Here is a 23,981-nt window from a genome sequence, read left to right on the forward strand (position 1 = left end):
TAAAATATGTGTGTGATGGAGATACAGTTACATATATATGTCACAGAGAGAGAGAGAGAGAGAGAGAGAGAGTATGTGTTACAAGTCACACCTGTTTCAGGTGCGCACGCAGTGATGTAAGTGAGACACCGCTCTTTGTGTCCAAGTCCACTGATCTTTCGCAGTTTTTCAATATTTGTGAGATATGTATGGCCCTCGTTTGTGGCTAAATGGCAGATGTTGCTTTCTGTTCACTGTAACAAACCTTTATATACGACCCTGAATCTCAGTACACTTTTTTTTCCTACATCAGTGTAAAATTATGCCATACTTCCCCTCTCATGTATATGGTGAGCAAATTTGTGATCGTCAGACTGTATGTCTGTGTTGTGTGTGTACCCATAGAGGTGAGTAAAAAAAAAAAAAAAAAAACAATTGTGCGTACGCATGTGTGTGTGTAAGCAGGTTCTCTCTCTCTTTCTCTGGATGATCAGATAAAAGATACTTAAATGCAAACTTCAGTAGGCCTATGCTCACATTTCATTTAGAGGTGACCTTTTGTGTCGAGAAGGTGCCTGATTTGTTTCACTCGCCCCTTTGATCCCCTCTTCCCCTTTCGGGTAACTGGCTGCAATCTATCGACCAAGTCAACGACAGGTGTATGTGCAACACATTATTACACTCCTCATCACATATAACCTGCTGACTGTATAAGCCTTTCTCGTTGGGCTTTCACAGCCGGACTATCAGTAATAACTAGTAATTCAGAATTGAGCACAATCTCTAAAAGTATGTGCACATATTTTGTTAATTGTTACGGCACCATAAAGAAAAGTTCGATCATTAGTAGATTTTGCTGAGTATACGATTAATCCAAGGTTACAGCTATCTCGAATCTGGGAAGCGTAAAAGTTCCAGGCAGTGTGTTGAAAACTCTGTCTGGCTTTATGGGTTCTGAGAACGTGAGATTAAGTTTGTGTTGAGACAGTGTCTGTTGAGCCACTTACCGCGGACGACAGCTGTGTTTATCGACAGATGCAAATATCAATGGGCAAACATGTTTATGATAACACTCTCCCCCTTAAATTCTGCACAACACCAAGAGCAACAGAGAGCAAAGATCCACTTCTCTTCCAACCTCGCCATCCGTAACATCACCTTTAAGCTTTTGTTATGTAGCCAAGATATACATGTTTGAGATATTTATATCACTTATTTTCTTTGGATGGTTAATATATCATGTTTCGAACTGTGTGAACTGCATTTATCTATGTAACTGACCCAGAAAAACCTCAAAACACTGACTGAGAGGGTAATTTCCTCCTACCCCCGACATATCCTGATCACAGGTGGACAATAGTGATGAAACTATAGAAAATAGACGATATATAGTTCGTGCTTGAGCAGATCACATACGCCTCTGATCCGTTCAGGTGGGGTGACATTTCAAATCGTTGTGACGTCGATGCTCACTATATGTGAACACATGTTTCATGTTTAACACACACACATACACGTGTGCAAGCCGACACACAGCTATATATAGCTAGAGGAGTGAAAAACGTACTAGAGGTTCATTTTTGAACGTTTACAATTTACGCCTGTTCTTGTATTGTTTGTATAAAGTGGACAAAAATCACAAATAGCTTGATCTGTATTTTACAAAATAACCCACGTAAATTCATCATGCCATATTCCATTCCACTTTTCCTTCGCAACCCGCTTGTTTACAAGGCGTCATTTTCCATGGTGATTGTTTACAGATGGCGCTTTCCGGATATGCACAGTGCGCATGTCAAAATAGCTGAAGTCGAAACATGCGAAGACGCTAACGCTGTTCATGGTTTTTGTTTCCATCGAAGGAGAGGCGTGGTTCACACAACAAAATGAGCTTCAGAGATCTCAGAAGTAAGAAGTCTGTAACAGAGACTGGATGCACGAATCGTGCATTGTGTCATACTTTATCAGCACTAATCGTCATCATGGAGTGACTTAATCCCAGATAAATCGAAAGGATCAAAGCTGGATCCCTTTAATAGCATAAATACTATATATAAAATATAGAGATTGTGACTTGTAAAATTACCACATAGTTCGATTGTTATAGCACTTTAATTGTGGTAAAAATTCTTTCATTGCTAACGCGTGCGGCGAAAGGCATTCAACATGCTGCAACAGGAACATAACTCGCCGTGTATGATGTAAAGATGTCCCTGCCAAGTTTTAACTTGGACCACAAACCGCCTAGTGTTGTCATCATCATCATCATCATCAAAAAATCCTTATTTAGCTAAATCCATACAGCTAATACCCTGTCATTGCCATACACAGCCATCCGCTCATGAAAAGCATCATACAAAAACTCTCCTGCTCACTATAGGCCGTATACCAAGTGCCAGAATTTCAAATTTTTTTGACCCTTTCACTGTCTTTCTAGATTTTACAGAGATGATGAGGGCTCTAGGATACCCTCGACTTATTTCTATGGAAAATTTTCGAACTCCCAACTTTCCACTGGTTGCAGAAATTCTCAGGTGGCTTGTGAAAAGGTAATTACCATTAAACTCAAAATTATCTAATTTTTAAGTTATAATGGAAAATCATCTTGCATGATAGGAAAATTTTAATTTGTGATTTCAGGGTCATACAATATGACAAAAAAATATATTCTCTTGGAGAAACATTAATTGCCTGAAAAGCAAAACTGAAAATTTATTATGTGCTAACATCTGTTTAAGAAAAGCTGACTGCCACCTTCTTCTAGTGACCTTAGCAATTGTTTTATTAAAATTCTTTGTTGACTTTTCCCATAGTGCTTTGTGATATGCTGCAAAAGCTACAGATTTAAGAAAATGATTGTGCAGTTTTTTGATGTTTTTAAATTTAAAAAATTCAAATTATTCTGTTCAGGTATGAGCCTACTGCAGAGATGCATCCAGACATTGATACAGAGCAAGACCGAGTCATCTTTATCAAATCTGTGGCTGAGTTCATGGTGAGTTTGTTTTATTTTATGACAGACTGCTATTAGAAGAAGAGATAAAGTTGGTAATAAATGTATAAGTGTCATTAAATATTATTTCATTAATTGGTGAGACCACTTATGGAGAGTTGTTGATATTTTGATAGTACTGTAATGAAATACTTTGCTGTACCATGTCATTTATAAAACCTTTCTTCTTGCTGATCAGCATTTTTATGGTATTTTGTACTTTTGAAAAGATAAACAACTTTCTCTCAACAGGCTACCAAAGCTCATATCAAAATGAACACCAAACGTCTCTATAGCGCAGATGGCTATTCTGTCAAAGAAATGTTAAAAGTTACCTCTGTGTTGTATGGTGCCACCAAACCAGATGTTGCTGGAGAACTGGAAACTTCCGACAGCTCCTCAGAAATCTCCTTTGACATTTCGTCAAAGGTAAACTTACTTTATTTAATTATCAGATAGATTAATCTCTGCATTAGTAGACCTCAAATTAACGTCTTACTTTAACTGCCCACCAGTGGCCGGAGTAACTGAGATTTGACTGCATTATTGAATTATGATGAGTAGGGTCTTATGGAATATTTTTACTTTTATATTCTGAGACATGCATGGTGATTGTATAGACACAAAATTTTTCAAATGTCTTTTATTATATTATTTTCTTTTATTAATAAAAATGTTGTGCTTATCCAGATTAATGATCTGAAAGATGCACGGCGACTAGCCTCAGAGATCACAGTAAAAGGAGCACAGCTTTATGACATGTTGGGCAAAGAAGTTGATCTGAGGGTTTGTTATATCTTTGTCCTGCTTATACCAAACTGGTTTATAATATTTCTTGATTCTACAGTGTGTTTAGTCTGAAAACCCTGCATTGCTTTGTGTTTGATGTGCTGAATCTGCTTCCTTTAGATATATATATATTTCTGGAACAACAGTGGAGGAAGAAGAGGAACTTTTTGTAAACTGTTGCTATTATAGTACACTGTATTTGAACTAGTATACTTACCATAAAATGAAATAAATGTTTAAAAAACAAACAAGTGTATTGTTACTTACCTGTAAAACATGCCTGCAATCATTCTTTTAGAACAACATTGTTTTGATAATATATTAATGGAGTGAGTGAATGGTACCAATTTTGAGAATAATATCAGCTGTGCCAAGAGCAAGTGAAAGTTCATGGCCTGCTTTCTCATACTCAAATTTTTCTTGATTATATATTTAGACATTTCCATTTTATTTCATGGAAATGACATGGGACCCAAATTATTATATTAATTACAATGATATTATAGAATGCAATCCAAAAGTGCACTGCTAAAACAATGAATGGCTTTACATCCTGCTAGGAATTGCGAACAATAGCAGTGGCACGGTCGCTGGAGCTGACTGAAGTAGAAGGAAGCATGCAGGCCTCAATCAAGGCAGTCCAAGTAAGAACATTCATTATGTGTACATTTATGTGTGTATCAATATTAAATACGTTAAAATATCTATTACAGCTTGTTTGTTTTTATTTATGTGATGTCATGCTCTTTTCTGTTATTATTTTTTCTGTCAATGCTGCTTTAAAAAAATTCCCTTAAGCCCGCGGTTCTCAAACGGTGAGGCGCGCCCCCCTGGGGGGGCTCGATGTGCTTACAAGGGGGACACAAAGGTGGTCATTTTTTTAAAAAGTTTCTTATACCGGTATTAGTGAAATTAGCTTACATTGTGTGGCTAAGGGGGGTGCGCGACGTACCTTTGTTCGTCAGGGGGGTGCGTCACAAGTAAAAGGTTGAGAACCGCTGCCTTAAGCGCTAAAAATGCATATAGTTTGAAATAAGGGTGCATTATACTGATTGACATTTCTTAGCAATATTTCATGTTGTTGAAAGGCTATATCACATATATCTACATGTATATGTGCAAACACAAGTATGCACATTCGCATGCATGCACTCAAATACAAACATGCTTATCATGTTCAAATGTTATCAAGCATCATATGTTACTGATACCTGCACAGTTCAACAGCTTAATGTACAAAGATGTTATTTTAAATGTAACTAATGCCAGTTTATGATCAGCATGTAATGTAGGTTGGATTTTGAATAAAACTGGGTTTTTTTCCTGTAGCAAGAGATTCAGAAGACTCTGACCATGTTGGATAATGTTGCATCAGATGAAGCAAACCTTGAGGCAAAAATAGAAAAACGGAAATCAGAGCTGGAGCGCAACAATAAGCGACTGCAAACCTTGCAAAGTGTGAGGTAAGAGGAAATATGAGGGAAGAGAAATGTTGTAGACTTATTGTTGTTTTCTTTTATTTCTTTTGCTAGTGGGTACAGTTAAAGTTTTAAATTACTTTACCTACTTAAAGTTTTAAAAGTTGTTAGCTTTTAGAGGGGTTTTATAAGTGAATGTATGTATATCTAGAAAATATATTTAATCAAATCCAAAGGTTTTTATTTAAAACAAATCTGAAGAAGCATATTTGTATGTTAGGTCTTGGACAGTTTTGTATGTTGCAGATGTTGACTTGGACAACACAATATATTTTATGTGCATTCTCTTTATATTGTGATTGCCTGTCACATTGCTAGATGTCAATCCTTTGAACTTAGCAACCTAGTACTCAAGTTGTTTATAGTTAAGCCTTATTTTTAAAATAAACTTGTTGTTTAAATCAGAAGCAAAATAACAATACCCCCAAATAGGACTAGAAGTGAATCTGTGCACATGTGCATGCACTAGATCTCAGACCATACTGTGTATTGTTTAATTGGCTTACTCCTGTATTTGTTGCTCATATCTAGGCCTGCTTATATGGACGAGTATGAAAGACTGGAAGAAGATCTTCAAAAATTGTATGATTCTTATGTAATGAAATTCCGGAACTTAGCATATCTAGAACAGCAACTTGATGAACATAACCGTGTGGAACATGACAAGTTGGAGGTGAGAGCACTATTTATCATTTTATTTTTTATTTTTTCGACATTTGCGTGCCCATGAATGCACATCCAGACACTGAATGATTACTGCAAAAGCTGGTGCTGTTGGGTTCAGAAAGAGATTAACGTATGTGAAAATACCATTTTAGTTAGTATTTTGTGTGATTTATTTTTTGGTGTGTTTGTATGTCACAGTTTCAGTTTAGCCAGAGTTCTCAAAGAACTGTTTTTGGGGAAAGAAAACCGGGTTAATTTAACTGATTTTAAGGCTTTCAGGTTCTAAACTGTTTTTGATCTATACCCAGAGCTTTGAAAAGTAATGGACTTGTGATGCCATGTTGTATAGGAAACAGAGGAGGCACTGAAGGTGATGGCAGAAAAAATCAGGACCGAGGAGCAGAGGCAGCAGATGATTGCCCCACATGAAGATGAAGAAGAGGAAAAACTATTTGGTGTGTACAACATATGGAGCTGTCTCCCCTTTTCTTTAGTCCCTTTAAGTATTAATTACAACATGAATTTATAATGAGAACTGATTTCCTAAAATATCCAATTATGATTGGCTTTCCTTTGCTCCCATTTTTAGTATCATATTCAAAATTCCTCCTTTTTTTGAAACTGACTTCTAACTGGGACTTAAAATTGTAATTATGTATACTTGTGTCATGTAATGTCACTACCCTAATAACATTAATGATTAAAAAATTAACATTTATTAAGAATAAAGAACGGATACTGTATTAGAAACAGACTAGAAGATAAAGGTTCTTAAAATAATGCCAATTTGCAAAATATGTGTGGTGAATATCACATGCTGCATGCTTATTGTGCTTACAGAAAAAAAAGACAATGTCATGAAAGCTAATCATCATTATGCCAGAGTGAATGATCATTCATTTTTGTTTCCATTTTTTTCCTAAATGTTAATAAAGTTTTTTGTCACTTGTGTATTTCTTGATTTCATTGATGTATGACATGCATTTATCTTACAATATGATGCAGGCCCTGATGAAGAAGAGGATGAGAATGATTCTGATGATGATGCCATGCAGAAAAAGAAACACCCAGCAAGTCAGAGGATGCGACCAGAAGGTCAGCCATTTTCTGCTGGCCTTATACTTTTTTATTTACAAGGCATATGTAAACATGTATGTGTGCATGTGCGTGTGTGAGAAAGAGAGATAAGGAGAATATACATATTTATATATATTTTCCAGATTAAGTACAGATTCTGTTTAAAATGTATGCCTGCAAGCTTCATACTGGGACTAGATGAATTACCAGTGAAAAAAATTGTACAGCCCAATCTTATTGTATTGCAGCAGCTGGGCACAGAGAGAGAGGCCAAGCTAGAGTGACAGGGGGGATGAACCCAGTGCTTAGTGAGGTAAGTAGTTTAGAGGAACACAGTTTATCTCTTAGATGTCCACAATACAAATCTTAGATTGTAGGAATTGGTCATGCCGGATGTCATGAAATATAACACAAAAGAATTATTAAAGGCCGAAGTCGTCCCTCCTGAGTGAAGTGAGTGGTATCGCCCGTACGAGGGAAGGTAGGAGTACACGCGGTAAGGAATGCTAGCGGCCAGTCGTCTTCAATTACACCACCGGGTACTCCTACCTTCCTTCGCATGGGCGAAACCATTTCAAAACACGCCCACTTCGACTTCATCCTTTAAGAAAAGGTAATGTTGGTGGAGTCTCAAACCATAACAGATCAAATGCTGTTAGTAAATGGTTATTTCAAACCACTTTCATGGCTTTTGGATTTATGCAATTCTGACACTTGACATGGAAGATGGGGAGCCACTGTGGCATGATATCAAACAGACTTGGACACGGTGAACTGGTCTGAAGTCAAAACCATAGCACATATCAGCAGTGCTTGTCAGCTGCTTTCTTTTTAAGTGTTTTTAGCATCTCCCAGTAAATTGCATCTCCCAGTAAATTGCAAAGCTTAATAAACGTCAGTCAACAACAGCCCACAAAATCAGGTTTTTCCTTAGGAATTTAAAGATAACAAAAACACCTTAGTATCAACAGCTAAACAATTTGCAGAAATCTGATAGTTAACACCTGAAGAATTGTGACAAACATTTTCTACCCTATTATGCAAAATTTTCTGTCCAGTTCAAATTGTGATTCTTGTTTAATCTTGATGTATCCCTGGAAATCAACAGGATAGTGAATCTGAGGGATCAGGTGACTCTGAAATTGATCTAGATGATGACGATGATGATGAAGATGATGATGATGATGATGAAAATGATACAGATGAAGGACCTATTGCAGCAGGGCCACGAGGGAGAGTACAGCCTCCACAGCAAGATCCAGATGATAGTGATTTTTAATTATAATCTTCTATTATCTTGTAATATTCCAGTTTAGACATCACCATAAGGAGTTTAATCTTGTCCCAAAATGACTGCTTGTTTCACTGGTATAAGGCGTAATTTCTAAGTGTATGGTTAAAATTTTCTATGTCCAAGAATGGAAAAAGTTGCATTTGTGTTCAGTAAGACTAAAGTGAAAAGGTCATATAGAGTTCTTAATATTGCCGCAATTAGCCCCCCCCCCCCCCCCAAAAAAAAAAAACAAAAAAAAATTAGCCGTGGCCTTATGATAAAGACATTAAGGCTTTATTATATTTGATGATGCAAATCACACTGAAAATGCACAAATAAATTTACATCTGTTGTCCCTTTTTTTTTTTTTACCCTAAATGTCTAGTGAAATTGCCCACAACAGTTGTAAGCATTTTTATGTTGCCTTTGTATATACTTCACAGTAACTTTAAATGTCCTCTCTCATGAAAGTAACAGATTAAGGCAAAAAAAAAAAATCCATTGCTTGAAATCTTTTGATTTGTTTATTAATGTATAGTTTTGTTATAATCTCCGTTTCTAAGACAGGCAGCATTTTGTATTCTTAATATCTGGTGTTTGTGATAGGAAATTCTGCCGTCCAAATAGCTTTTCCTGAAAGAAAAGCACTTACTGCACGTTGATTTTGTGGCATGAAAGTTTTGTATGTTGCGAAATAAAATACTGACATCTCCTGATTTATGTTCTATGAAACGGAATTCCCATGCTTCTTCTGGCTGCATGCTTGCGAGTGCTGGAGAATGATGGAAAGTGATTGAAGAAGCTGCCACTCTTCCTTATAATTAGTTTTAAGAATGCTTAATACACGATAGCCTCAAAAAATATCAAATGAAGGTCTACAAAATAAGTAATAAAAATAAGTAAAAGATATTCTCCTTGGTGATGACTATAAGGTGGAAAGATGTTCTGGTTAGATATAACATGTTGCATCAATCGCTACACTCTCAACAAAGGTACTTTTTGTGGGGAATTTGGGCATCTATTAAATGCTAGCACATTTGCATTAAACAGAGATTTAACATAAAAATGATACACTTTTATGCAAAAAACTCTTTCCACTATACAATGAAAAATTATGTCAGAACCACTTGAGCCCAACTGAAGGGGTCTGCCCAAAACTGGGTCCGCAGGCGAGGTGGTGTTGTGGCCCTATGCTTCTTGAGGAGTAACAAGGACTAAACTATACAACAAAAATAGAAAAATAATGTTTTGATTGACTCCTCTTTGAATTGAGTCATAATCTGTACCTCCATTTGGAAGTGGCAAATTCATGATTCCAACCCCTTCTCTATAAAAGATTCTCAACATTATACAGTTCACTTGGTAAATTGTAAAAAATGTCTTGTCTGTGTAAAGGTATTCCTGCTCAGTTCATCCAACATCTGATCAATAAACAAGCCAAGCTACTGACCTCATTGGGTATATTGTTCAATAATGGTGACAACACTTGCAAGATGTTCCTGATTGTGTTAAAACTCCCAACTAGTGAATAAACATGTTTAAGCCAATTGCTTCTTTAAATGAACTTGCATACCCTGTCTGCAGGTGTCAACATGCTTGGGGCCCAAAATTACAGTTTTTCTTAAGTTCTCATCTGATATTTTGCCTAATATAAGAATATCAGATTTCTCCTGTACTTCTGTAACATCTACCCAGAATTTTCTTTTGGGTACCATCAAACTGAAAAAAAAAAAAGGTGCATAGTTTCATATTGTTACAAATCAGAATATTTACCAAATTCTAAATTTCTATATAGCCTACTGGCCTTGGAAACTTGATCCTGATACATTGCGCACAGAAAGGCTTGTACAGTATTTGTGTCACCTGTAATTGTGATAAGTTTGCAGGATGTATGCCTCCTCTAGATGCATTCTACAAAGGCTGCATCCAGTTACTCAGAAGTGAAAGGTTTGTGAAGCAAGCAGGTCAGGTGTCATCTTGACACAAAAGGTCACCTCTTAAGTGCAAGTGTGAGTCTACAGTGCATTTACATTCCATTTTAAAAAAATGCTCACTTAATTGTCCAGAGAGAATGGTGTATGTGTACAATACAAATATACTTCACTTGCATACATCTCAGCTAGTGCTCAGGCATACCCACACAATGGCAAGCACAAATTCACAGATGAAAGAAAGCCTGTCAGGCTATCATTGTGCTATAAGGGAGCTACTCTGCGAGTTTGGGTCCTAAGTGAAGATAAAAGTTATGTCAGACAAATCAGTAACAAAGCATTGTGCTTGTTCCAAACATCAAATGTCTGATTCTCCACTTGCAAGTCAGTCAGCCTTAAGACATCGCCTTCCCATCAGTATCAGAAAACAAGGTGATGGTCACTCTTAACATGAGTCCTCATCAGAAGTGGTCATCATGCAGTTTGACAGTGTTACATATCAGCTATAGACTGTGATAGGCGAAGGTCACATACAGTGATTCTACAAATGTTTTTAAGACCAGCATTCATTCTTGTTTTTGTGCGTTTTTCTTATTAGTAAAGCGCTTTCAGCCTGCCTACAATGGTGGGAAAATGCGCTATACCAATAAAAATTATATTACGTGGAGAACAAGCTTTTTTAAAAAAAACTAACAGCTGGACCAGACGTCCCGGCTCATAAAATGTCATCTAAAGTCAATCAATGTCTCGATTGTATTTAAAAATATGATAACCGTACATTGATTCGCATCCGTGACTTTAGTTTTGCTTTTGCCTATCGCCATTTAATTAATATTTCAAATTTGTCTCCTGGTTCACTGCCTTTCGGCGTTTCCTTGTCAGAGCCCCTTTCCCCCCTCGGCGCTGGTTATTAGTGATGACACCATGATCGGCACGCGTCCCGCTTTAGCTCCCAAAACATCTGGTGACCGTAATAAAAAAAAACTGTCCACCCGCCTCTTGTTTACGGATTTAGCGCTTTACCGACTTTTGTAAAAGTAAGACGAAGTGACAGGGGAACTCACTCTTGCACGTAGCTCAAGATATTTCCAACACCTTTTTCGATTGGCCAAAAGGTATAACCTCTTCTTAAAACAAATATGATTGGTTATTTTAATGTATAAATATATTTTGCCGACTGCACGAGGTGGTCTCTGGCGTCGGTGGTGAAGTTGTTGGTAAGGCGTGACGTGAATATCGCATACGAACGCAGGTACGTTATGACAAATAAAAGGTTTATAAAATTTTAACGCGAGAAAGTCAATTTATTTGAAATCTTATCAACACTACATCACATTGATTGACAAAAGCACTTGAAAAGGCGGGAATTTGCTTGTAGGGATTAACGCAGACCAGTTTATTATGTTTAATAACAAGAATTTACATATAAGGCATATATACACAATACCTTCATGTCAGCTTTTTTGTCGGGTCTGATAAAAGTGATAGGAACTTCGTTGAAGTACGTGTCAACATTACGACTTTGATTAACGTTAATAAATCGAACGGTCGAGGACCATCTGTTGTGTTATTCTACTATTTAAATATTTAAAATTGTTTAATACAAACAAAGTTTTTATATTTGAAGTACTAAATACGTATCGAATTTATTGATCATCCATTATTAGTAATTTGAAGTAAATGTGTGAAAGATTTAGTATAGTGTTTGAATTTTGCCGATTTCTTGAAAATTGAAGAATCAGAGATTGTTTTAATGGGAAGATGGGCACCTGTGATATTGACAACATTTTTCCGATGTTAACGACTTAACATAAGACTGCCATTTATTGCTATGCATTTATTATATGACCATTAATTTTAATTCATATCAGTCTGGGAGAAAAAGAATTCTAAAGAGGCATACATTCACGTCTGTAAAGTTCGTTTGTGAAACATTGATGTAAATATTTTTCTGAATAAAAGTGATTTTAATGTTGACTTAATCGCATTGTACATTATTAGGACACAAAACGTCAAGGTCTTGTGATTAAAAGTGTTAAGTAACATTGACCAAAACTTGGTTAATATTTTTAGCAACATTGTAAATGTGTGATATTGCAGTGGGTTTTTTTTTATGTTACAGTACATTTGTTCATACTAAACTTTAAGACTGGTAGTCGAATACTTGATAGTTGCATGTCATTCAAATGACGACTTTTAATATCCAGGTGGTGGGGCTATATTTATTTTATTTATTGCTTTCTGATTATCAGAATGACTGAAGACTGCAGATTTTGGCTGCAGGATGACATAAGAGATGATGATCCAGAGATTTATGAGCTCATTCGTGCAGAGAAGGAGCGACAGCGCAGAGGGTTGGAGTTGATTGCCTCTGAGAACTTTGCCAGCAAATCTGTTTTGCAGGCCCTTGGTTCTTGTCTCAACAATAAATATTCTGAAGGTCAGCCAGGCCAGAGGTGAGAGGTCAATAGATTTGATGAGTGTTGAGTAATTCAGTTGTCTTGTTCAGCTGTCATGTGAATGTATCTTTCACTCTTACAGTCTTAAACTTTTCATGCAAGGTTATTTTAAGTTGTTTGTATCATTTTACTAGTTGTGGTGTTTTATGTTGAGAAGAAATTATGAGCTGTTTGCAGGTTTGCCTTTAAAGACCTTCACCATTCTGCATAAAGGAAGGGATTTGATCCAGCAGAGGGAGTTGAGGGTACTTGTCGGGCCAGATGGAAACAATTTGAAAAGTTGCTGGCACTGCATGTGCTTCTCACCTCCCTCCCTTGGGTTGAACCTTTCTTTGTCACCGAAAGATAGAAGTTTGGCAGTGATGTGTATTGACAAAGATTGTAATTTTTCACTTGTTATTGTCCTAATTATGTTGAAGATTTTTTTGATATGTTTTCTGCAAGGATGTGTTTAGTCTCATTAATTCAGGGATTGTACAGATCCAGAAGAACTTGAAAAGTCAATATTGGAAGAAATTCATTAAAGGTCAGGGAAAAGTAAAAAATATTTGCAGAAAATTTATTATGGTAAAATTTTTGAAGCATTAATTGTTTAAAAATATTGAAAGTGCTTGTTTATTTTTCTGTATAAGCTAGAAATTGATACATGGCTACAGAATAACTTCCCTTGCAGATTTGACTGTCACCATTTGTAGTGGCATCGTCATCCTCTTACAATGTTGACAAAGCAGACTTGCTGTAATAAGCTGTGGCTTACAGATGAAAAATATAAAAGTTTTTGGCAATTGAAAAAGCAAAGAACAACAAAGCCAGATATAAATGGGATCTTTGCGGCAAGGAAGGGAAAGTTTCAAACATGAGTATATAGATGCCATACATACAGAAAACAGCAGACACAAAAGACTCCTTGCTGTTGCCACAAACTACTTTTCAGTGAAAATCTGTATAAAGTGGTTTTATTCCATGGGGATGTCAAGGAATGCACTTAATAATTTTGTATTTTTGTACAAATAGAAATATGCTTTGATTACTCCTGAAAGTTCTGAAATATGCTTGTGATATCACTGGATAATTGAAGTTTATCCAGGATAAAGTCAGTATTTTGTTTCTGTCATAGTAGTACGGACCATGTTAATTCATTGATGTGACCAGAATACTGTTCATCTGTTGTAGAATATTTTTATCAGTGTGCACTTTTCTTTCTGACTAGGTATTATGGTGGAAATGAAATCATTGACAAAGTGGAACTCCTGTGTAAGAAGCGAGCACTTGATGCTTATAACTTGAACAACGAGGAGTGGGGTGTCAATGTCCAACCGCTTTCTGGTTCTCCTGCAAATTTTGCTGTTTACACAGCTCTTGTTGAACCTCATGGTCGTATCATGGGGCTTCATCTGCCAGATGGGGGCCATTTGTCACATGGTTTTATGACCAACCAAAAGAAAGTGTCTGCAACATCTCTTTTCTTTGAATCCTTCCCATACAAGCTGGATCCTGCTACTGGTCTTATTGATTATGACAAGCTGGCAGAGAATGCAAAACTGTTTCTTCCAAAGATGATTGTTGCAGGTGTGCTTTTTAACTTGCCTTAGTTTGTGGCATTTTAATTCTTACCCTGTCTCAAGTGATCAATTTCGTGTTCTGACTTGGCTACGCAAGCAATTGCTTATTTCAGTTGGTTTTAAAGAAGTATATTTGGAAATAAATGTTTTTGTTAAAACATGTCTGCTTAACGCTTTTGCTTTGGGTTTTTTTTTCTTTTTTTTAAAAAAGTTTTCTTGCTTAAGTTTTGAGTTAATGTAATTATGTGACTACAAATAATCGACTGAAATGTCGAGAGCTAATGATTGCATTTGATTATCACTTTAGGATTTGCCATCTTTGTGGTAATCTTTGATTTAGACTGTTGAAAACATAGCAAGATAGCATTTGTACTCCTCAGCATTTTTCTTTTGTTAATTTTCCTTTTTGATGAGTTGGCAAAACCCATTTCTGCTTACAGGTGTCAGCTGTTATTCTCGTAACCTTGACTACAAGCGGTTCCGTGAGATTGCAGATGAGGTGGGAGCTTACTTACTTGCAGATATGGCACATGTCAGTGGTCTGGTAGCTGCAGGAGTGGTTCCCAGTCCATTTGAATACTGTGATGTTGTTACCACCACAACTCACAAGTCTCTGAGAGGGCCTCGCTCTGGCATGATATTCTATAGAAAAGGTTGATTTTCATTTCATTGAAATATCTTTATTGGTTTCTACCACTGTGCTTGCACAAGAAAAGTGATTTGGGAGATTTTAATAATAATGGGGCAAAGAACTCTGGAAAATGATGCAATCTTTAAAAAAAAACTTATCTAGAGTTTTTCTAGACCATATGCACACCAACATTTTCTTACACAACTGACAGTTCATCTGTAATTGAACACCTGGACTGCAGATGGAACAATTTCAGATGCATATTGCTTCTCATGCACTTCATTTTTGCAGGTGTAAGAAAGGAAACAAAGAATGGAGAAAAGGTAATGTTTGATCTGGAGAGGAAGATAAATGAGGCAGTATTCCCAGGTCTCCAGGGAGGCCCTCACAATCATCAGATTGCAGGTAAGCTGCTGCTGCAGTTTGTGGTGCTTTTAGTAATGACAATTTAAGGCCTTCTTCCTACCAGTCTTATTGGTTATGCTGCCATTTTCTTATCAGTGCCATCTAGGTTTTTTCTCTTCACACATGTTTTTAAAGCCTCCGGCAAATAAGAACCCAGACTGTTTCACCAACTTATTGTTTCTCATAGCTAGAGGTGCATCCCCCTTTTTAATTTTAATAGTGGGGTTCACAGAGGCTGATGTAATCATTCTTGCATTATACACCAGAAGCACTAAAATAAAATGAAAATGAATAAAGGAAAAGGGTGGTGAGTCACACCTAGAAGCAACTTCATAATTCTTGCTTCACAAGTCCTGACATTTAGGTTTTTATATTTGTTTCTTCAACAGCTGTTGCAGTATCTCTGAAGCAGGCGCAGACACCAGAGTTTAAACTGTATCAGCAACAAATTGTTTCCAATGCAAAAGCAATGGCAAAGGCACTACAAAATAAAGGGTACCATATTGTGTCTGGTAAGCATGGTTTCATCATTAAAAACTGACTTTCAAAATAACGCTGATGAAACACTTCTGCAGCCCTAGTTATAAAGCAAGAGTAAGTTGTTTCCCCGTTGCAGAGTTGGGAAAAGTCTTTTCAAGTTGTGATGTTTAGACCCTGTGCACATTTTGTTTCTTTATACAGATCATCTTCATAACTCCTCATCTGCATGGCTAGGCACTGCTTTTTAATTTTGAAAAGATGCTTTTCCTCGAGTTCCCCATGTTGCTCCAGATCAATGATTTGCCCTCGCTTCATAACTACAGCCCCTGGTATGCATAATTACAGTTAAGGCTTGTGCAGTTTTCTCAGCATTGGTCAAATTAAACTAAGATCCAGTTCATGTTAGTGGCAGGGCTTCTGCTTACGCAAAAAATTGCGTACATTACGCATTAAAAGTTCGGAGGACCCCTTCAATTTTCGTCAATAGGGTCCATTCAAATTTGGGTGAAGAACAGGGACCCCTTAAAAATCTGAAGAAGGAGTCCTAGGACCCCAAAGAATTTATCCTAGCAGAAGCCCTGTTAGTGGTAAACTTTTTGTCATGTGATGTTCATTTATTTCAAGTAAATCTGTCTTATGTTCCTTGCTGGGTTGCCTCTTCTCTTACTTAGTATTTACATTTGATGAAGAATGATTTGCATTTAACAGGAGGAACAGACACACACCTTGTGCTTGTCGATCTTCGTCCTCAAAAGCTGGATGGGGCAAGGGGTGAGAAAGTTTTGGAGGAGATTGGCCTTGCTGTGAATAAGAACACTTGCCCCGGAGACAAATCTGCTCTAAAGCCAAGTGGGTTGCGACTTGGTACCCCTGCACTAACCTCTCGAAACTTCAAGGAAGCTGACTTTGAAAAAGTTATTGATTTTTTTCATGAAGGTACGAATAACTACTTCTGGCTTAGTTATAATTGGACTCCTTTCACATTTGTTTTTTATTTTTTCATAGAAATATTTTACATTAGCACAGAAAAAATTGCATTGTATGAAGAATTTATCTTTGTCTGTAAAGAAAATTCTAGACACCAAGAATTTTCTTTTTAATTTGTAGTTTAAATTGAATCATTTGTTGTGAGCGCACTGTAAATGTGTGCTAAAACTTGAATGTCTTAAGATAAGCAAGCAAAATGGTAAGTTGGGCTTTTATAATGGATGCTGACATTCTGAAACTTGTTCAATCAACATTTTAGGTTACAAAGTGGTCATTTACTTAAGCTGCATCTAAAACACAGCTTCAGGTAAATCCCCAAAGGTTCCCATGTTTGCCCAAGACAAAGTATCAAGTGATGTAGTGTTAGCTGTTTCGCTGACTAACCAGTGTAGGCTTGATTTATAGCTTGCAATCTGCAAGAAGCATGGAAAGCTAGTAATCTACAGAAAGTCATAGTTTACAGAACAGTTTTAACAAGACTTCGCTGCTTCCTACCTTTGAGAAATTGCCACGTTGAATTATGCAGTAGCTACATTGAAACTTTTACTTTTTTGTAAATATTTTGTTGGTCATGCTAGCATTCTACAGTTCACTAACCTTGCCATCATTGTGCTATGGTTCACAATGTTATGGCGTGATCTCCAAATCCAGCGTACCAGCATTTTGATGACATGCTTTTAGGAAACTTTTGATACCTTTTGTACCGAATGTTTCAGTGACTAAACTTAATATATCACAAGTCTGCTTCGACTATCTCACAATTGTGCTTTAGATGTGATCGCAAGTAAATGATCATTTTGCAACTTGACATTTTGAGTGGAAATGTGATGTAGAGCATCATTAAAGCCCAACTTCTGACTTTGTCCTTTAATAGAGAGAAGGACTGGTCACAATATTCATGAAAGAGATTGTGAAAATGTGAAAGAATATGCAATCACTGTCAGCATATTATGTTGATACTAAATTTTATTTTCAATTTCCAACAGCTATTGAGCTCACAAAGGAAATCAACAGCAGTTGTGGTCCGTTGCTGAAAGAGTTCAAGGCAAAGGTGGATGAAGACCCAGTTATCCGTTCCAAGATTAAAGATTTGAAACAGCGTGTTGAAAATTTTGCAGTGTCATTCCCTATGCCAGGGTTTAATGATTGGTGATTTGCATATCTTCATATGACCTTATTTACAAACGTGCACAAGTTTTCACATCATAACATGGACAGCTTTAAGCATAAAGCACAAAAAAATCTGAACATTCTTTTGTTCCTTTAGTCTTTTGACTGACTGTACCACAACATATACTATTTTCAGGGAAATGAAAATGTGTTATATGTGTCCAGTTGAACATTTTTCAAGAGATCACCTTATACAAATCTATTTCCATGGGTTAAAGAGAAATTCATGTGTGTTATAAATATTTTGTCATGCTGTCTTAGTTGATATTAAAAGTAAACTGATTATTTGGACATAGCTACCATATTTACAAATCTCCACTGGGTTTTCTATCATTTTAAATCTTGAAATGTTTGAGGAGCGTGGTATCAAAATGCACTCTGCATTTCCTGAATTTTACATGCGATTTGAACTTTGAAACTTATTAGCTTACATTTTTTGTTTTTTCATATGACAAAAAAGGATTTTGTGAACTTGTGCATGGTATTAACAACTCTGTTAGAATATTTTAAGATATTTTGCAGCAATTTCAGGAACAATTAAAAAAAAAGCACTTGTCATGTGCAATATTATTTGAAACTGGAGCTTTTACATGACTATTAGTGTTGCTTTATGGAAGCTAACAATTTCTCTATACGAATGCAGACAACACTTGCAAACTTATCCCACATGCATCTATATGGAATTCTGTGTATGGTATTGTGTTATCCGCACCAATACCAAGATTTATGGCTAAAAGACCCTGCATGTGAATGTGGATTTTCAGCGGCTGAAACATAATTACAAGCAGCATGTTCTTTCCCATTTTAAATTGTTTTAGAATAAGGACTGGTGAGGAAGTAACATGCAGTGCTGTGATTCTTGCACATCTGAAAGGCAACTAAATGCCACAAAAAACAAAAAACAATTTCTCATCTACATGTTTCCTCTTTATTCACTCTTTACACACATCAAGCATCAGTAGAACAATGACTTACACTCTCATATGTATCATGACAAAGTAACTGCAACCATCTACATTGAATTAAAAAAAAAAAAATCCTCAGCAAATTTGTAAATTATTGATGGCTGCTGGCATCCAACAAAGTTAAATCTACAAAAACTTCTCTTAACTGAAAATGTATACATTAGGAATAATTGACCTTCTGATCCAGAACTTTCTTAAGATTTTATCTCTTTTGTTCAGTTTGATACAGGAAAAACTTGCCTGTCAAATCTGACAGGCTTCCTATTAGCATTTTTTAAAAGGACATCCCTATGAAATCATACAAATCATTCTTTCTCAGAATTTTCCACATATTAACAGTCTATTCCTGATTTTACTACAATTTTTTAGTGCTTTGCCAATAATACAATTTATCAGTTTGTAAAGTGCTGTACATAGGTTTTTCAAACAAAAAGAAAAATCAAAAACAAACAGCTTATTCTATTTCAACTTCTCCTCCAACAGCTGCAAGAGCCTCTTTCAGTTTTTCAGCTTCATCCTTTGGAATATCTGCCTTCACTACCTGAGGTGCACTCTCTACAAACTTTTTGGCCTGAAACAAAATTTTTGCGATTTTGTCACAAATACAGTAATAAGCCTTACAATCATTAATAGAAGGTTGCCATTTAAAGCTATATTCAACTTTACTTTTTTTTTTTAAAGTCAGAGTTGAGGTCGAATACTTTAAAGCCTATGCTCAAATCTGATATTTGTAGTTTGTTTGATATTTCTTCTGCATTTAGAACTTGCTGCAGTTCTCTTGTAACCTAACTTGAACTATGATCTTTGCTTTAACATACATAACTACATTAAGTAGCATCAAGTGATTAATGATCCCCTAACAAAACCTACTGATATCCAAAAGTGGGTTTTTTTATTTTATTAAACAAATTCATGTGTCATAACGGATTTAGAAATAGAGATGAGAAGTAAAGAATAACCTCAATATTTTCTTTATGATAATTACCTGGACAAGATTCATATTTGGAAGAAGACTCTTGATTTCCTTGATGAGCTGAACCTTTTTAGTGTCATCAAACTTTGTAAGTTTCACAGTGAAGGTCATCTTTACATTCACTGGGGCTGCTTCTTCCTCTTCTTCCACTTCCTTTTACCCACATAAAACCAGTATGCTTAAATCAATCCATACACATATATGGTTTTTGAGAAACTTGACGTGTACCGTAATGACCCTTTTTGAATGTAGACATTTCTTCCTTCAAAACTAATGAATGGATGTTTCTTTAATTTTTTTTTTTAAATTGTTTTGAGCTAAGGTAAACTACCAATGCTGTAGCTGAACAATATAAATCCAATGATGGCAGAGATAAAATCCATACCTTTACTGGGGCAGCAACTGAACCCACAGACATCATGGGTGCATCTTTAATGTTTAGAGTTTTCTGCAAATGAAGTCAATATATATATATGTTTCTGAAAAATTTCAAAAACAGTATTTACTTTGCTGAGAAGGATTATGTCTTGCAGAAGATAAAACTGTAGAACTAAAATTCTTTTAATGACAATAATTGAATCCATGTTTGAATTACAAATGACCCAGAACTTTAAAAAAAAAAAACAAAAAAAAACCCTGAACAATTTCATACCAAATTGTGTTCATCTGGCTTCTAAAATGTGTAATACATCCTTGGAAACACATGTGGAAATATGTTAAAAATACTAATTGCTCTAAAATTTCTTAAAATTAATAGAACCCTTAAAACAATTTAAGTGTTTGAGTACCTTTAGTAGTTCATTCAGGTCAGCAACTTCTAACAATGTCAGCTCACTTATGTCTTGGACTAGCTTCTGAATCTTGGGTGGATATATTCTCTCTGTTCCTTCAGCGTGAGGTGGGAGAATAGCATCAGTTACTGTGCCATAAAGTCTTGTTGACACACAGTTACACATATAGGTCCTGTGCACCTGAAGCTTTAGTGCCAACCTGTTGAACATTGTGGTCACAATTTAGCATCAATATGCAGTCATACACAATTTTAAGTGAATAATCATTGAAATCCATCCACAGGAAGTGGATTCTTAGAGATTACAATTATGAAAACGTTAAAATACTTATCCGACTTACTGTTCCCTATTAAAATGATATACCAGGTTTGCATATAGGGTCATTATACAGTGTTGATTATCTTTTCAGATACACGATCATTATTCACTTAGGGGAATCTAAAAGATTGGCTCGATTTATTTTCAATCGCAGATTCATAAACAGCATAAAGCAGGAATGCATGATCAGACGAGTGTTAAAGGTTAGGTATTATCAAAGAACGTAACAGAAACACTATGCTCATATTCTGATTATTTCTTAATAACTTTACACCCTAAGCCGAAATTTCGGGCCCAATCGCACTAGGTTAGTTTTTACAAAAGTCATGTTTATAGACTTTCGTAACTTTTTCGACCAATAAGACTACCACTGAATTAGTCTACAGAGTGGTTGAGAAGACAAAAAGTGCTAAAATTTAATAAATATACTGTAGGTCGAACAGTACGAAATATACCATGGGCATAAATCCTGCGAGTCTTTACTCATGTTGACCTGCGGTTGCCCCAATGTCAAAAAATATTTAAATTATACGTTTACCTTCTGCAATAGTTAGAAGCCAGCACTTTAGATCGTATCACTGACGTTGCTGCCTGCATCATCAAGTTTACAGCAGAAAAAAATTTTACAGTTAAACTCTAATTTCTCTCCCAGGTACGCGAATCGCTAACACACATGGACTGGCCGCCTAAACCGGAAGGATCTTTATATGAATTTAAACAATATGAGAATATATGTAATTTCCATCCAAAGAGTAAATTTTGAACTCATCGGGAGTAAAGTAACTTAAACTTAGTAATTTTTTTTATCACAATACACAAACAAGAAACTCAAAAAACGCAAACAACTATTTTTTATACCCTATTCCTAAAAAAAAGTTGTGGGTTTATGGGTAAGAATTACTTCCGGGCTGAAGAAAGCTAATTGGATCACACGTGTTTATACTATCCTCTGTGTTGCCATAAAAGAATGCCGAAAAGTCAGAAAACAAAATCGGAGAAAGTTATACATCCGTACAGTAGAAAGGCATTACAAGCAGAAAGGCGATACAGTCATGATAAACGACTTTCAAAAGCCAGAAAGGAACGCTCGTCTAAATTGGACATCTTGGCAGAAAAACTAAAATGGTTCCACGACCATCTAGATGACAGAGAGGTGTACACTAAATCAGAACTTTTTGATATGGTGGAGAATTTTAGAAAGCGTTTTGATGAGGAGTTGCAGCAGATATCTATCGTTCACAGTGTCGGAACAAGAAAATCGAAACAGTATGCTCCTCGCGAAGCAGCCATACAGATTACAAAAGAAATGGAAAACAACGAATTCGAAAGCGTTGGTATAGAAGTTCCAGACTTCCTAAACAAGGCAAATCTTCTAGCCTTCAGAAACTGGAACGGTGAGATGAAATATGTGCAGAATTTCAAATTGAGGAAAATTAGCACAAATGACAGACAAAAGATGGAGGCCACAGAAAATGGTGTCACAAAAATCGATTCATGAACAACCCTAAACTACACAGTAGTGGATTTGTAATGACCTGCTGATTTAAAACAATGTGTCCGATTACCGCGCCAGTTAATATTTAAGGTGTGCGTACAGTTTTTGAAGTTCACTTAATGTCATTTCTTTTTCATTCTTTATACATTTAAATGCTTTGATTTTACTAGTATCTCTATTACTAATTTGAGATAGATGTTATCCAAACCTTTCAGATTTGTTGTATTCTTTTCTCCAAAACATATTTACCATTAAGTCTTTAATGCAGTATAATAAACAATTTGCAAAATACCTTCCCTTGCAATATTTTATGGCAAACTCACTATGGTGACTTAATTCACACATTTTACTATGGAGCAATATGACAAAAACCCACCAAAAAGTGTTAATCATGTTAGCTGGTTTGACAACTGTTGAGATCCTAGAATAGAGGGAAAGTATAAAATGTGAAGGCCTCATTTCCTATCAGATTATAACCAAAATGTTTGTTGAGACTTGTAATATACAAAAATGCGTGTGATATTCATGTGATGCTTAGGGTCATTACAACTGGGTTGTACTTTAGTAATATGAAACCAACCCTTCTTTCAACCAGATTGATCAGTTTTGAGTGGGTCAGATGTTAGAAGCAAAGAGCATATATCCTTGCATTAATGTGTATTTGTAACGAATCAACTGCTGTAATATTTTTCTTTGGGACAGTTTTATGACTTTTAAAGGCTAACCTCATGTTCATACATTTAAGGTTTCCCAACAGATGGCTTGAAAGATTACATAGAGTGCGCATGTATAAGAGTGAAAATGAATGTTACCAGCATGCATATCCACACATTTATCTAGTTACTTCACTTTTCACTACAGTATTAAAAATGGATTTTATTTTGGAATCAGAATTTCAGCATTGAGCTAACAACAAGAATATGAAAGCACCTTTAAGTTTCACCTGTTTCCCAGACAAAATGGTCATGTCTTTATTTAACTGGCTTGCTTCAGTCTATTAGTATATTATGCTGATCCTTTGAGAAAATGATACAGATCTGTATCTGATTTACTTTCATCCTCCAGACAGGTTGCTTTTTTTTTTGTTTGCTTAGTTCACATTGTCTGGTCAGTGAAAGAATGTGTATTGTAGCTTACGTTTATTAGAAAAATATTGTGAATGTCTTGGTGATGGATAATGTGCCACAGTATTGCTAGAAAGTAATTTTATGCTATAAAAAATAGCAGGTAAGAAAATTGGTGTTTTACCTCTAACATCTAATTTGGTTTTGCTGAATATAATAGCTTTCTGTTGAAGATGCTGGCATTATGAAAGGGGGAATAAAATTTCCTGGACAAAATGTAAAGTGACAAACTGCTTGCTGTCAGTGTGCACCACGCTGCAGGTGATGCTCAGGACATTTGCCGAGGCAGTAAAATATTACTGGGTGTTTGCTACCATAACTTTACTGGTGTAAATAAAACCTTTAACATATTGAGGCAATGCAAAAATAAAGATTTTCTCTGCCATCTCAAACAGCTTGTGATTTTCCTCCCTTATGGAACAATTTAGTTTGTTAG

General features: G+C 35.9%; 4 protein-coding genes across 4 annotated transcripts; 3 read left to right on the top strand and 1 right to left on the bottom strand.

The window, feature by feature from the left end:
* The first annotated feature begins 1,742 nt into the window (after positions 1-1,742).
* LOC112573506 (clusterin-associated protein 1-like) lies at positions 1,743-8,967 on the top strand. Its single transcript, XM_025253957.1, has 12 exons — positions 1,743-1,887; positions 2,417-2,528; positions 2,890-2,974; positions 3,224-3,400; positions 3,662-3,757; positions 4,321-4,404; positions 5,090-5,223; positions 5,770-5,911; positions 6,254-6,359; positions 6,910-6,999; positions 7,230-7,294; positions 8,090-8,967. Exons 1-12 carry the CDS (start codon positions 1,866-1,868, stop codon positions 8,258-8,260), a joined length of 1,284 nt encoding a protein of 427 aa, XP_025109742.1. The 5' UTR covers positions 1,743-1,865; the 3' UTR covers positions 8,261-8,967.
* Positions 8,968-11,284: 2,317 nt separating this feature from the next.
* On the top strand, positions 11,285-18,456 carry LOC112562548 (serine hydroxymethyltransferase, cytosolic-like). The gene is made up of 8 exons (XM_025235844.1): positions 11,285-11,437; positions 12,438-12,641; positions 13,855-14,213; positions 14,647-14,859; positions 15,129-15,242; positions 15,632-15,754; positions 16,431-16,658; positions 17,696-18,456. Exons 2-8 carry the CDS (start codon positions 12,439-12,441, stop codon positions 17,860-17,862), a joined length of 1,407 nt encoding a protein of 468 aa, XP_025091629.1. The 5' UTR covers positions 11,285-11,437; position 12,438; the 3' UTR covers positions 17,863-18,456.
* A 328-nt stretch (positions 18,457-18,784) lies between these two features.
* Positions 18,785-21,646, bottom strand: LOC112562572 (39S ribosomal protein L12, mitochondrial-like). Its single transcript, XM_025235882.1, has 5 exons — positions 21,465-21,646; positions 20,606-20,807; positions 20,203-20,265; positions 19,830-19,970; positions 18,785-19,415 (listed from the first exon to the last, which is right to left on the bottom strand). Exons 1-5 carry the CDS (start codon positions 21,524-21,526, stop codon positions 19,299-19,301), a joined length of 585 nt encoding a protein of 194 aa, XP_025091667.1. The 5' UTR covers positions 21,527-21,646; the 3' UTR covers positions 18,785-19,298.
* Positions 21,647-21,815: 169 nt separating this feature from the next.
* LOC112562578 (translation machinery-associated protein 16-like) lies at positions 21,816-23,939 on the top strand. The gene has a single exon (XM_025235896.1). The coding sequence runs from the start codon at positions 21,894-21,896 to the stop codon at positions 22,422-22,424; it is 531 nt and encodes a 176-aa protein (XP_025091681.1). The 5' UTR covers positions 21,816-21,893; the 3' UTR covers positions 22,425-23,939.
* Positions 23,940-23,981: the final 42 nt, after the last annotated feature.

This window comes from Pomacea canaliculata, linkage group LG1 (assembly GCF_003073045.1).
Source record: "Pomacea canaliculata isolate SZHN2017 linkage group LG1, ASM307304v1, whole genome shotgun sequence".
In the NCBI taxonomy this organism is placed as follows: Eukaryota; Metazoa; Mollusca; class Gastropoda; order Architaenioglossa; family Ampullariidae; genus Pomacea; species Pomacea canaliculata.

Coding starts and splice junctions, on each gene's coding strand:
- LOC112573506 (XM_025253957.1), top strand. CDS start 1,866: ATGAGCTTCAGAGATCTCAGAA. Junction 2,529..2,889: donor CTCAGGTGGCTTGTGAAAAG/GTAATTACCATT, acceptor TATTCTGTTCAG/GTATGAGCCTACTGCAGAGA. Junction 4,405..5,089: donor CCTCAATCAAGGCAGTCCAA/GTAAGAACATTC, acceptor TTTTTCCTGTAG/CAAGAGATTCAGAAGACTCT.
- LOC112562548 (XM_025235844.1), top strand. CDS start 12,439: ATGACTGAAGACTGCAGATTTTGGCTGCAGGATGACATAAGAGATGAT. Junction 12,642..13,854: donor GAAGGTCAGCCAGGCCAGAG/GTGAGAGGTCAA, acceptor CTTTCTGACTAG/GTATTATGGTGGAAATGAAA. Junction 15,243..15,631: donor TCACAATCATCAGATTGCAG/GTAAGCTGCTGC, acceptor TTTCTTCAACAG/CTGTTGCAGTATCTCTGAAG.
- LOC112562572 (XM_025235882.1), bottom strand. CDS start 21,526: ATGATGCAGGCAGCAACGTCAGTGATACGATCTAAAGTGCTGGCTTCT. Junction 20,266..20,605: donor ACCTGAATGAACTACTAAAG/GTACTCAAACAC, acceptor CTTCATTTGCAG/AAAACTCTAAACATTAAAGA. Junction 19,416..19,829: donor CAAATATGAATCTTGTCCAG/GTAATTATCATA, acceptor ATTTTGTTTCAG/GCCAAAAAGTTTGTAGAGAG.
- LOC112562578 (XM_025235896.1), top strand. CDS start 21,894: ATGCCGAAAAGTCAGAAAACAAAATCGGAGAAAGTTATACATCCGTAC.